This window comes from Carassius auratus, chromosome 12 (assembly GCF_003368295.1).
Source record: "Carassius auratus strain Wakin chromosome 12, ASM336829v1, whole genome shotgun sequence".
Taxonomy (NCBI): Eukaryota; Metazoa; Chordata; class Actinopteri; order Cypriniformes; family Cyprinidae; genus Carassius; species Carassius auratus.
The window spans coordinates 7862368-7877045 of NC_039254.1; the positions used below are offsets into that span (position 1 = coordinate 7862368).

The following is a 14678-nucleotide window of genomic DNA, read 5'->3' on the forward strand; positions in this document are numbered from 1 at the left end:
AACCAGCGGAGGTAACACTGTAAACTGCAGAAAAGATCTAGAGGGGAGAAAAATAAGACAATTAATTCTTTGTGTGGGTGTTAGACGGGAAAAACAGAAAATCTTCTTCACAAATTTTTATAATTAACATACTCAGTAGTTGAAATACACACCTAAAATGATTTTTTTTTTTTTTTTTTTTTTTTTACTTTCATGGATATTTCCAGAAAACTTAACATCTGAGCAATGTTTCACATGGAAACTATAAGAAAAACAATATTCTACCATATATATATCTATATATATATATATAGATATATATATATAGATATAGATAGATATATTTTACATCCACTCTACAGCCACAGCTAATCATTCTTAAGCATTTATGGGATGGCATGAGTTCAATTACTCGATAAAAACAAATAGAGCAGAGCATAATAGATTTAGCTGCTTCATGTTTGCTCATAATAATAAAGCTACAGCTGGGAAGCCCAGCATGAGTGACCTTCTGCTGGTGGCATGCAAAGTCACCCACAGTCTTCGCACCCACACAAGCATGCATACATTACCCTCTCAATCCTCCCTTTTTCCTACTACACTCATGACCTTATCATTGGCACTGACGTGTTTTACAGTCATGTTATATCTCTGTGCCACAGAGACACCTGCTCCGTGATAATCTGTGTTTGTAATGGGGGAAACAAGCATTTTACTGGTGTACTGCTTTGATGGATGTGGTGTTGTCATGGCAACACAATGGTTAAACTGCCAGCAGTACCTCCAACTCTAACAGCACACTTAAGGATTTTTAAGAGACAATTGTCTTTGTGCTCTCTGTAAAATTGGGTCATGAAGGGGGGTGGAGGATAGAGAAAGTCCCTAAAAGTGCTATTGTCTATAAATGACATTAAAAGGATGATTTTAAAAGAGATGTATGTTTTATCTTGGCAACAAATACATCAGTGAGTCATAGCGCTTTGCAAAGTCTTTCTTCTTTTATACAGCCACGCAAAAATCCATGCACACAGATTTAGACTATCATAACTGTCATTACCCAGAGGCATCAGCTCTCAGTTCCATTAACCCCCTCTAAAGCAGCCAATCCCCACCCAGTTGGTATGGAAACAGATAAGAAAAAAGAAAGGAATCAGACTCTCCTTTTTTCTTCTCCACATACTATTAACAGTTATTACAGTAATAGTTACAAACAAAACAAAAAAAAAACATTTGTTGACCCGTATGTTGTGTATTATGAAGACAAAAGATAATATTTTGAAGAATATTTTTCCAACGATGAAAGTGAATGATGACCTGCGGATCTCATGCACCAAAAAAATGACAAGAATAAAATAAAAGTGCTATATTCCAGATCATGCACATATATGTACGTATTTCATTAAGTCTTATTTGTCATTTTTGAGGCAATTGACAATGACAATGACAGGTCTCCATTTACTTTCATTGTGAAAGTCAAGAGCAGCATATATTTATTTTTAAGTTCCACAGAAAAAAATAAAGTAATATTAGTTTGGAATAAGGATGAATAGTAAACTTTAACAGGTTCTATTTGTTAATATAAACTATGAAAACACTCCTAAAGCATTTAATCTTAGTTTAGATCTTAGTTAATACTTATATCTTAGTTAATAAACTATCAAGATAAAAAGTTGTATCTGTTAATGTTACTTAATGGACCTGAGCTAACATGAACTGACAATGAACAAGCTGTAATTTTATTAATGAATCTTAACAAAGATTAAATACTGTATCTCCTCATTGACAGTTAAAGTGTTACTGGTTGAATAAATCATGATAGCATTTTCATTTTTTTATGAACCATACCTTACAGACAACGAATACAAGTGACAAATCACACCAAAAAGTCAAGCATGAAGGTGAAATATTAGAGTCAGTTATTTATATCAGCTGTCTGGCTTATTTAGACATGTCTGAACTAATACGCCAGTCCTATTGAATCACATTTTGGAGCTTTTTTATATACATTATTAAACTCTGTAATGTTTATTGTCAAATTTAGCATTCAGCACATAAAAAAGAAGACAAACCTTTTGTGTTCTACGTTTATAAATTTAATTTCAAATTCCCAGCATGACACAGACTTCCTTATTCATTTAAATATTTAGAGTTGAATACTTAAACATTCAGGCTTCCTGGCTTGCGCGATCCGTATCCCTCCCCGGAGTTTGGCAGTGGGACAACAGCAGAACGTTTAGCATTGGCTGCCGCAGGCACTCTGGATGCTGTTGTAAAATTGCATTTGAAGTGGCGCATGCTGTCGAAGATGCGAGCAGCCTTATTGAGGCTTCTGTTAATGGAGGATCTCAACAACATTTGCTAATGTACCAAACATCAATCTTGTTTCACATTAAAGAAGTTTAGAATGAGAATGAAACTGATTTGCTCCATTAAGGCTTTGAAATTACCAGTTAAATGTGCTTGAGATATATAGAAAAGGCAGACAGGCAGACAGACAGACAGGCAGACAGACAGACAGACAGACAGACAGACCGACCGACCGACAGACAGACAGATAGATAGATAGATAGATGGCAGAGCACATATATTACAAATGCCCATTCGACTGCATTCTTTTCTGCCGTTTATTCAAAATCTCTTAGCGTTTACTCACAAGAGCACCACAGAGAGCCTTTGTATGCTGATCAAAGAAAAAGAATAAACCCCTCCTTTAAAATAAGCCAAAACATCGGGTTCAAAATTGCATACCAAGTCTTTAATTTGATGCATGTTAAACATGCGAGATTTATGGCTTTGGCATATAAAAAGGCCATAAGTAATGAGTCCTGGCAGACCTTTGATTTATAAGTCAATCTGACGTGACACACTGATGTAGAGGTTGCTGAAGAAGGAGATATTTGTGCTTTTCCAGCACATATTCCATCCGTCTCTCCATCTCTGGTCCCTGTACGCCTCCTGTGCTGACACTTCAGTTGTGACCAATAGATAATGGGCAGATATATGAAATCTGTGTGTCAAGAGACAGCAATAAAAATGGTGAGACACCACCTCTCTTACCATGGAAGCATCTCTAAACAGTTACTCTCATTAATAGCTCCCTTGTCTCCTCTTTCTGTCTGCCACTAGCAAGATTTTCAAGATAATGGGTTTGGCTTTAATAATAAGCACTTAAGACTAATTGTCCAACTAGCTGAAAACGCAAATAAACATTACAGCTTTGGGATGGGCAGCATATAATAAGATCATTAGAGAGGGTGAGCCAAAGCCATTTAAGAAGAAATACCGCCATCTAGTGCAGGAAATTAGTAGTGACCTACATCCTGTGTCCAAGAATTGAGATTTTATAGTTAAATCTATCAAGGAAACAATAAGTGTTGATAAATATACTGTAGTGCAAAGAGGTCACCTATTATTTGAATATTAAACTTTTTTTTACATGGCAAGGAAACAAATACTTAATCCACTGTATGTTTGACTTGATCTTATTTGATCGCATTAATATAATGTATCCAAAAAAGTACATTCCTTTGCTTGTTTTTTTTTTGTTGTTGTTGTTTTTTTTGTCAATAATATTATGTGACACCTGGAAGCTCTTTGTGGAAGCTTTGTTCAAGTCCTACCATTTTAAGCTCCGGACATTCCGCCTTTTCTACGCTGACGTAGCATGACTGACACAGGCCTCAACGAATAAGCGTTTCCAGGGAACATGATTGGCAGCGGCATTGACCAATGAGCGGTCGAGCTGCGGCGGCTATGGCGTCTGCTGATTTGCAACCCGCCGAAACAGGATCGGTGAAGAAGGAGACCTTCGATCGGTTCGCCATGGACTGTTCTAGGATCAGTAAGGTTTAAATACGACTCTAACCATAGAGCGGTAAGTAAGAATACTGTCAGTAACTTGTGTCCGATTCTAGGTTAGTGTTCGTAACCAGAACGGTCCGAATGAATCAGAGGTCTGGAAGCTTTTGAGCACATATTTACGGTGTAATATCACGTTTCAAACATAATGGTGGCTTTGGCCTCTCCTGCTAATTCATCAAAACAACTAGATTATCTTTCCTCGCTAAGTCATCTCTGACTTCAGCACTCGGTTTTATGTATATACATTCTCTCTATGTGAAATAAACTAAACATTATATCACATACACATTCTTTGTCAAACTCAGGTGCTGCAGCACAGTTTTTAACGTTGCTGGATGGTTGTAATACACAAGAGTGTGTAAGAAACATTCACGCGCTCCAAACTACAGCCGCCTCGCGTCGCGTTAACGCTGTCAAAAGACGCGGTCTCCTTAAATACAGCGAGATTTTGTTTGTCTTCTTTATTTGTAAAAAAAATTATGGTAATGCTAAGCAAATTTTGTATAAATAAGAAAATTTGTCAAGTTTAGAATGTTCGGAAACAAGCTGGGAAAAAATATAAACGTGAATTTTGTGGACTGGAAAAAAAGTTCTGCAAATTTAATCATTGTGTATAACGTTACTCAAGTTGTTGTTGTTTTTTTCTTGTTTGTTTGTTTTTTAGAAGTAAAACAAAATCTGGTGTGTATGATATAAATTTGACTTTTATAGTGTATTTTTTATTTTCAAAAATGGTAAATGACATTAGGATATCAATACAGTATATTAAAGAAATTGGGTTTTTTATAAATTACTTTATACATTAATCGTGTGGTCAAACTAAAAGCATGTAGTGTTTTAAAAACTTGTAAAAACTTTATTGTCTGGCAGCTAATATTGTAAAAATGTGATTGAAAATTTTTAAAAAATCTGTTTCATGTGGCACTGAATAAAAAAATCGTAACTTCGTATAAATTCTTAATACCACATAATTAAAAAAAATTTAGCCAAGTGTGGATTTAAAATATATAAATAAAATTCAAATGATAAAATTAAATAATCTGAACTTACTATTTACTTTCCTAATAAATAGTTCATCAAATGTTAGCATTTGTAAACTCATCATAAATTAGAAACATTGTTTCACATGTTTGTTTAACTATACTTATTTAAATTTTTTTGTAGATACAGAATTGTGTTCAAAAGTGGTCATCATTGGTCATCAACAAGCTGGTGCTTGTGAGAGAGAAAAAGATGGATCCGTCTTCAGGCATGCACATGTCTGCTGTTCCCCAGAACAATGAAGTGGTCCACGTCTCTGTCGGTAACCCCATTATAACCATGTATCAGCCGCAACCACAACCTCCAAACATTGCACAAATCATCACACAGCATGTGATACCTCAAGAAGTCTCCTGTCAGGGTATACCGCACACGATCCCATCACACATCCAAATGCCAACTCACATCCAGACTCAGTCACACATCCAGCCTGCTCCACATCTGCAGACTCCACAGCAAGGCCACATGGAAGCACATGCTCATATTCCGACCCAAGACCACGTATCAACACAAGGTCCATCAGAAGGCCAGAGTGCCCCGCCGTCTCAAGATGGTGCAGTAAACTCACTGCAAGTCCCTTTTGCAGAGGTAGCCTCCCTGCTGGACCCTAACATGAAGAGCTCAAAGGCTCGCAAATACCAGATCCATTACAATGAGGTGAAGAGGAGATTGGAACCACCTGAGAAGATGTCTCTCCGATCTCTGGCTGCCTACACGAGAGTGAGTCGCGGTCCGGCTAGTAAGAAAACACTCTTGGAGTCTCTAAATGTCTTTGGTCTGTCACCAAGCACCAATACAGCAGTATCCAGTTCCTTTTCCAAACTAACTGAAGGTACGTCTAGACAATATACTTGGAAAAAGTGTCAAATCAAATCTGTTTAAAAGAATAAAATAAAATAAAAAAGTATTTTTATAGTTTTAATGGCTTTTTGCACATAAAATGAAAGCCATCGGTGTTGTTTTAGACCCCATTTTATGGGGAAATCAGTTGATATATGCTTTAAAATATATTGTTTTGTAGACAAATATATGTCAGACAGGTTTGAAAAAACAATAAATTGTGTAATTTTGGATAAACTATCCCTTTTAACACAACCAGAAATTAATTTAGACAAGGCTAGAGCGAATTCTTTCTACATGACTGCATGAATATTCATTATTTTCAGGTGACACAGCTGCCCTTTGCAAAGACATGAAGGATTTTGCACTGCAATATGTCGATTATGAGAATATGGCGAAACAGCTGCTACCTGAAACAAACCAAGTGCAGCACTGGTCAAAAATCATTGAAACAAGGTAAATTATTAGTAGGGCTCTACAAAGAGCAGTAAATGGTTCTGCTGTGATTCAAAAAGTAATTTTGATAACTTCTCCATTTGTTAAACAGGAATTATCTAGAGGAGATGAGGAAGATTTTTAATGACCCTCTGAATACACGTTTGTTCTCCAATGTTACGCATGGTCTTGGTAACGGCATGATGGAAGTGGCTCTCGATGTGATAGATAACGTCATCGACCGACAAATCCGAATCCTCTCAGGGAACACCGACCCCAAACCCGAACCTCCGGTGAGAAGGATAAGGAAACGCAACCGCAAGCCCAAAGCGGCCACAGAAGACGGCAAACCTAAAGAAAAGGGCAAAAGGGGACGGAAGAAAGGGAAACAGATGTGCATGGATTCTGTTGTTCCTGAGGTTCAACAGTCCTCAGAGATGGAGAGCAGCATGTTAACACTAGTCTCTGTAGGATACGAAACTATTTCTAGTGGACTTAACACCACCAATTCAGGTCTTGTGTAACATCACGTGCCTGAAAGGTGCAGAGAGTCACTGTGAATTCTGAGTGCAAAAAGTTTTTCATAGAAATATTTAGTTTTATATATGTTAGACTTCTCTTATTGTCTCAAGACTGGCTATATATATATATATATATATATATATATATATACATACATACAATTTTCTCACAATCTGGTCAATCAAGAAAATAATGTTCTGAGAGGCTGTTGACAGAGATGTTCTGATTTAAACCAATCATGTATTGCCCTCAACCTTTTGTTTTTCTGTTTGTGGCAAAGAACACATGTACACAGACCATGTATGCTATTAATGTAGCATGCAACAATTTGTTTTTCAAGCACTATGTTGTATTCACAATATCAGTTTCTGTTAGTCTCATTTTAGAATTTGATCTCAGAAGGGTTCTTTGATTCTGTTGTACTTAATCTTACAAACTCTTTGGTTTGCAATTTAGTTTGAGAATGAACATATCTTCTCTTGGACATTGTTTGATTTTTTTTTTTGGACTATTTATTTTCTTTTTCTGTTTTGTGTCCTATATTTAGTGTATGTGAATGACTGTAGCCTGTACTCTGTAAGTTTTGCAGATTGCTCATCATATGCTTGAATTAAAAGCATTACCTTTTTTAAGCAATTTGTATATTTATTACATTTATATTGCTTGCGGAGCGTCCAAACGATCCATTTTAATGCAAGACTGAAATGGATTTATTGCAATAACAATTTCATATAATTAGGGTTAAGGATTTAAGCAAACACTTAACCCTACGTATTAATTTTACGAGTTTTGTATATCTCACATTATTTGCACTATGAGTCATAGATATCTGAAACTATGTAGTTTTATTATTATTATTATTATTTTTACGTGGGCTTCTTGCAGTTTTCATTAAATGACAAAATTTGGAATGAGGGACACAATCCAGAACCTAGAGACACTTTTTTTAATACGATCCAGTAAGTAACATGTAACTATATGTTTATAACCATTCAGAACAGCTTTGCAGCCACATAACATCATATTAGCATTGTAGTGACAGCATTTAGTTGCTGTTATAATTAATCTGTTTTATATGTCCTCTTAAATATGAATAATAGCTAAATGGTTTGTTTTCAATTATGCTCACTTCAACTGCTTTGTAATCTTTTGTATTTTCACAAAAGATTTCCCCACAAAGCAGCTTTTCTGAATCCCTGGAGAGCATGCAGAGAAAATCCTCGCCATGGAATCAGATTTGTAGCTGAGCCGATGATATTGTTTGTCTGTTTGTTGTTCCTCTCTATGTTTGATGTGGGCGTTCTGCAGTTCACAGTGTCACCTACAGGAGTCCTGTCCACTGTGAGGCTTTCATCAGACTGAGGATTTGGAGTGCATTAGTGTAGGTCTGAATCAGAGCAGCTGGTGGAGAGACGGGGATTGAGAGCAAGAAAATAAATGTGTGACGAGGGAGGGAGGAGTTTGTTTCGCAAACATACATGTATATACAACCCGGATGAGAGCAGAAGGAAAGCACACATATATACTGATACAAAGCAAGACATGGAGTTGTGTGAGATTTTAAATCAGAAGCATAGTCTAGACTGCCGTGGTAATCCAGGACACAAGCAGTGCTGAGAACTAAAGAGGTCATCACAACCTCACACACAGACATATGGACAAGATGGGGGCCAGTCGTCCACTACCTAATGAGCCCAAGGGTAAGTAACAACGGCCACAATGGAAAGACTGTCTGAAGGATGTACATTTTGATGTACGTTTTCTATTCTCAGATTCACTAAGTGCTGCAATAGAGGCCATCAGTGTGAGCACAGAACTTGTCGAGGAAGAACTAAAGCCATATTTGGACACAGTACTCAATGTTGCCATAGAAAGAAGTGAGTATTTCATGTTTTTGTTATATTATTTAAGATTTAGATTATTTGTTTGGGACTGGAGAAGTCAAATTCATGGAGACATGCATAGTACTAGTTGAGTGCTTATGTAACAAAAACCAGGCCCTCTGAGCATTATACAGGATGTTGTATTTTGTGACATTTCTTAATATATTAGGCCTTTAAAGAAACTACTTTATAAAGAAACCTTAAACTGTTGTTAATTGTATGTTAGATGCAGAATGTGCCAGCACTTTGAGTGAGTTCTGAAAGCTGCTTAGTGCGTATTGCTATTACACTTTGGCTATACCTGACAGAGACTACTATCATAAGTTATTATGCGTCTCTCTGGAAAACTTGATTTTGAATGGTCAGTTGCTGTCAATATTTGCTGTCATCCTAAGCAAATGGTTTTCCTTGATCCACTTTGCATTAATTTTATTCTCACATGGTCAAATAATATAAAATGTTTTGATGTGTGAAAAGCAGGATAATGTATTATGTACTGAAATGATACAAGACCCTGTGAGGTTTATTTTGGAATAATAAACAAATGACTGTGTGTTATCCCCTTCATATCACAAATCATCCGAGCACAGGTGAGAAACCATAATTAATACATCAGCAAGGATAGTCGTGAGAAGGATACAAAACTGCTGTGGGTTTGAAAACAGAGACGCTCTAATCCGTGTGAAATCTCTGTGAAAGCCATTGAGTGACAGGAACGATTAGCATTTGTACACAAGCAACCAGGTGGCCAGCTGTGAGTGACCTCTGTAGTTTGTGGAAACATCATTTGTTAATCTGTGCGTGTTCACTAAGGACAACTGGATAGGAATGGTCTAGCTATCATGATGTACAGAATTTATCAAAATTAGAGGGATGGGATATATTCATAACTGTTTAAAAGTTTGTTTTCATAAATGAATCCTAGAAAAATGTCACCATTTCCACAAAAATATTTAGCAGCACAACTGTTTTCAACATAATAAGAAATGGCTTTTTCTTAATAAGAAATTACCTTTAATAATATTTATGTGAAATAAATCACATAAAAAAAAACATTAAGTAGTGAATGGTTATAATCATATTTCATCATATTTCATCGTAAAATTAAGGGGGTGGTGTTGGCACAGTGGGTAAGACACATGCCTTTGGTCTGAGAGACCCAGGTTTGAATCCACTGTGAGACACCAATGTGTCCCTGAGCAAGACACTTAACCCCTAGTTGCTCCAGAGGCATGCGACCTCTGGCATATATAGCAATTGTAAGTCGCTTTGGATAAAAGCATCAGATAAATGTAAATATTTCACAATATTATTGTATTACTGTATTTTATATAAAATAAATGCAGCCTAAAAGAGCACAAGACACTTCTTATAAAAATACGATTACTGTACATATTACTCACCCCAAGCTTTGTGTAATGTGTTTTTCCTGTCCTAGAGAAAGGCATATCAGAGCAGGTGGTAGAAAGTGGAATTCTGCCTGTTCTGGTTCAGATTTTAAGAAGAAAGAGCACACTCACTACTCACACTGCCAGACTGGTAGCTGAACTGGCCAGAGACGGTAAGAACAAATGTATATATAATGCACATGTTTGTCGGTGTAGCCCTGTGGTTAAGAATATGGACTGGGTTTTAACCAAAAGGTTGAACTCAAGAGATGATCCATGAACGAGACCTACACCATTACCTCAGGTTGCTTGTGGGTTTGTTTCTCTAATAAGTTGAACTGGATAAACTACAGATTTAGCAAATAATAGGAGCTTGCTAACTTAATACTCATAGTCAAACAGTATTGATTGATTATTGATTCTATAATTCCATCTTTCTTTAGCTCCTGTGAGAGAGCAATGCTTTGAGACGGGCATTGTATCTGCCCTTGTGACCTTACTGCTAAGCCAAGACCAGGACCTTCTCCTTCACGTTAGCCAGGCAATCGGCAGGATTTGCTATGACAGCAGTGAGTGAACCTGTACTTTTACCCTAACCACATGTATGAATGGTGGTACTGATGTGAGAGGAATTAGTCATACTTTTGGATGCTTTCTAAATAGTGATCACATCAAGAGAGATAACACAATCATAGATTTTTAAAGGGGTCTTATGATGCAATGTATTTTGTTCTGGAAGCGAAACTACTTGTTTGGCCTTCCAAAAGAGGACACAACTAGAAATCAGTGGTTAAGTTGTATTTCAACACTGTTCCAGAACAGTCCAACCCAAATATTCAGATGTGTGCTGCACATTTTATGGAGGATGAGGACTGTTTCCTTGACCAGTAGCCTGTGATGCGTCTGTGGCATAACGCCTGTTTCTATTAAGTTGGGCAGTTGCAAGGCCACTCTGGCTTCTGACTCACAGCTCTAAGTACGTTAATTATATTTAAATAATTTGCCAATGATGATTCAAACGCCAGTTTTAAACAGTAGATTAGACGCAATGCATAGGACAGTATAAGTCATTATAATCAGTAATTATGTCCCCACTGGATGCAACAAATGCCTCTTTTATAATGGGTTTTATTGGTTTTGTCTCATCTAGTGATGTCCGGATCGTGAACGAATCTTTCTGTTTAACCGGATCTTCTTAGTGAACCGGTCGAACTAGTTCACCAAATTGAATTAATCGTTTTAAACAGTTCTAGTCTCCAGTATGCACTAATCCACAAATTACTTAGGTTATTCGGTCTATAAACGTGCCTTACACTCCTTCTGACGCAAAGTAAATCAATATCCTGAGTTATTAAGTTACTCCTAACAGAAAATTGACTGAACTGCCAAAAGAAAACGATGATGGGATGTGCACGAACAGAGCAGCTGGACTAAGTGCTGCTGGCCTGGGAGACGGCGTAGTATGTTAGGGGGTATAACATTTCCTTTACACGCTTGAGCCATTTGGCCAATCACAACGCACTGGATAGGTGGCCAATCAGAGCACATCTCGCTTTTTAAGACCGATGTGCCTTGTACAAATCGATTTCAGATTGCGGGGCATAGAGGAACACAATAATATGCATTATGTGAAAAATAATGTGTTTTTTGAACCTTAAACCACATAAACACATTGCATTACACCAAATACACCAAATAATGTTATTTTTAGCAGCATCATATGACCCCTTTAAAGGGATACTTTAACCAAAAGTAAAAATTCTGTCATAAATGTATTTCTTTTTTGTCCATCCAACAAAGCTAAAGGGGTTTCAATGTTATTCTACAAAATGAGGCATGAATTAAAATTTTTAGGTCCAGTATCCCTCTAAAAAATCACAGATTTTCAGGAAGAATAGGAAGCTAAGTAGAGTCTAGCAATCTATATCTTGATGCCCACCCTTGACTTTGGGATTTAAGATATTCTTTTCTTGCCAGACTTGCAGCAGGAGCGATTCCTGAGTCTCGGGGCTGTCCCACGACTGGTGTCGGTTCTTCTGCAGTACAACGAGAACGAGGCACTGCTGAGCTCTTGCCTCCTGGCCCTTTGTAACCTGGCCGACATGGGCGAAGAAGATGGCACCATGCTCTCCTGGGAGGAAGGGGCTTATTTCGGTGAGGGAGAGCGAGTTTTCCGTGGCACCTCACGGTTCTCTTTTGGTTTCTCTTCGGCTGTGATGGTGGTCAGGCTGAAACAGTGGACTAACGGCCAGTACTCCGTGGCAGTAGAAGTGCTTCAAAGGTTCTCCACAATGCTGTGGGGCGCAAAAAACGGCCACCAGACTGAACACCGCTTACCGAACTTTGCTCACCTAGGCAGCTGCCCCAAATTGTATAAAGTTATCAAATGCTCAGTGAAGAACATACCGAGAAAGAGGAATCTGAGGGCAGCAGTGCTTCATACCCTCTTGTGAGACTTCATCGTAGTGCTTTTGGACTGTATGTCTGAGGTGGCCTAGACTGGTGATCTGGTATAAGCCACGTCCCGATATTTAAGGAGCTCATTTCAGCCATTCATAATAAAGAATGGATCTGAAAGCATTAACATAGAATATAATTGCTCTCAGAGGGTACCAATCGAGAGCCAAAATCACAAGCCAGGTCACAAGACATGTTGTGTTCAAGCAATTTAAGTCCTACAGATCTACGCTGGCTGTACATAGAACATGAGAACAGGTGGATGCCGAGCTGCAATCTGCTAGCCTTTCTGAACTCTGTGATTAGTCCATAAGAGGCCTTACAGTAGTGGATTATCCAGACCCAGTGTTCAGAGTGTTTACAGTCTTTGCTTCCAAACACAGTCCAAGTGAAAGCACGCTTAACTAATGAACTACATTTAAGCAGTGTTACACATAATTGGGTTATAAAATTCATTCTGGATTTATAAATGCAAAAAGGTGACGTCTATGAATAATCATGTAAAAAAACCTGCTAAACTGGCCTAAGCCCATAGTCCCAGAAGGGGTTTCACACTGTGTGCAGTGTTCCCACAGACATGCAAAATGTGGGACTATTAAGAGAATATTTATATTATGTGACTAGATCTTGCTTCTGTGTATAGTAAAACTTGCTTCATCACTCTTCAGAAGAGGGTCTGTAAGTGTTTTATTGTTGAATTTTCTCTTATACTCACCAAGGTCAAATATACAGTATTTGTTAAAAAATACAGTAAAAACAATAATATTATGAAATATTATTACAATTGAAAATAACTGTTTCTAATTTTATATATTTTCAAAAGTAATTTATTCTTTTGATGGCAATTTACATCCATCACTCCAGTCTTCAGAAATCATTCTAATATGCTGATTTGGTGCTCAAGAAACATTTCAGGATTATTTGATATACAGAATGTTTAAAAGATCAGCAATTATTTAAAATATACTTTTTGTAGCATTATGTAATATATATATATATATATATATATATATATATATATATATATATATATATATATATATATACAGTACAGACCAAAAGTTTGATACATCATTCAAAGAGTTTTCTTTATTTTTATGACTATGAAAATTGTAGAGTCACGCTTTTTTGTTATATTATTTTTCAGTTTAATGCTTATTATTATTTTAAACTTTACTTATCCCAAACTTTTGGATGGTAGTGTGTCCAATTTGTGAGCAAATTATTCTTTTCAATAAATCAAACCAGTTCACAAATTAGTCTGAACGATTCTGTATCAATCTCTGTGACCCTATATAGGAAAAGAGGATTGAAGAATGGATGGATGGATGCAAATCAATCTGAATCCAAATGTAACAAAAACCGTATCTATTATTCATAAACAAATGGAATGGAAATGGAAATTCATGGGTTAAAGTGTGTAAACCCTGTGGTACAACTGGACTGTATTTTTACCTCCTGCATCAAGTCACACAGTTGTTCTGATGGGCTTTGAGGAGCAAACTGTTATTTAAAATAATGGAATTAAACACAAAGTTCATTCACCAAATGTATGCTATCAATACACCTGTTTTTTTTTGTGTGTTTTTTTTACTTTGTTTAATTCCATTAGATTTTCTGACATCAGTCTTGTACTGAAAAAAAATCACACTTTCACCTTAAAGATAAAGAAAAACCGGCTACGATTGTTTACAAAAAGAGGAGGGAGGTGGCATTGAGTTTGTAGCATGTTGTTTATTGAGGGCTCTGTACTGTGTCAGCGGATCCCAGCAGGTGCCTTTGCCTGACCAACTCCTGTGGTTTGCTGACCATGTTGTTCCAGTGTTCCAGCTCTCTGCCCCACATATACATGAACTGCCCAATGACCACAATGCCCAACAACACTGCCAGTACAGATGCATAGGTATATTATAATGGTGCCTACAAAATAACTGTTATGTCTAAGGCCACTGGTGAATGGGGAATGATATATTTTGTCAAAGAATTTGTAATTACATATGTGACCCTGGACCACAAAACTAGTAGCACAGGAACTGTATATAGCAAAAGCAAACAATAAATTGTATGGGTCAAAAAAAATTGTTTTATTGTAACCAGTCATCCAGTTTAGATCAAATAAATATGGGTATGGTATAATTATAATTATTATTAATCTATTTTTATATATATTCATTTTCATTTTAGTTTAATTTTGTTGTATGTGTTTGTAATTTTTCAAAATATTACTATTTACGTTTGTTTCATTTTTATTCCAGTTTTAGTTATAGCTCAG

The 14678-nt window shown here is 36.7% G+C and overlaps 2 protein-coding genes across 2 annotated transcripts; both read left to right on the forward strand.

Moving 5' to 3' along the window:
- The first annotated feature begins 3695 nt into the window (after nt 1–3695).
- Nucleotides 3696–7310, forward strand: LOC113111677 (uncharacterized). The gene is made up of 4 exons (XM_026276658.1): nt 3696–3853; nt 5005–5713; nt 6048–6177; nt 6269–7310. The coding sequence occupies exons 2-4, from the start codon at nt 5074–5076 to the stop codon at nt 6678–6680; spliced, it is 1182 nt and encodes a 393-aa protein (XP_026132443.1). The 5' UTR covers nt 3696–3853; nt 5005–5073; the 3' UTR covers nt 6681–7310.
- A 748-nt stretch (nt 7311–8058) lies between these two features.
- LOC113112218 (rap1 GTPase-GDP dissociation stimulator 1) lies at nt 8059–13076 on the forward strand. The gene is made up of 5 exons (XM_026277652.1): nt 8059–8378; nt 8451–8555; nt 10000–10122; nt 10393–10518; nt 11927–13076. The coding sequence occupies exons 1-5, from the start codon at nt 8333–8335 to the stop codon at nt 12400–12402; spliced, it is 876 nt and encodes a 291-aa protein (XP_026133437.1). The 5' UTR covers nt 8059–8332; the 3' UTR covers nt 12403–13076.
- Nucleotides 13077–14678: the final 1602 nt, after the last annotated feature.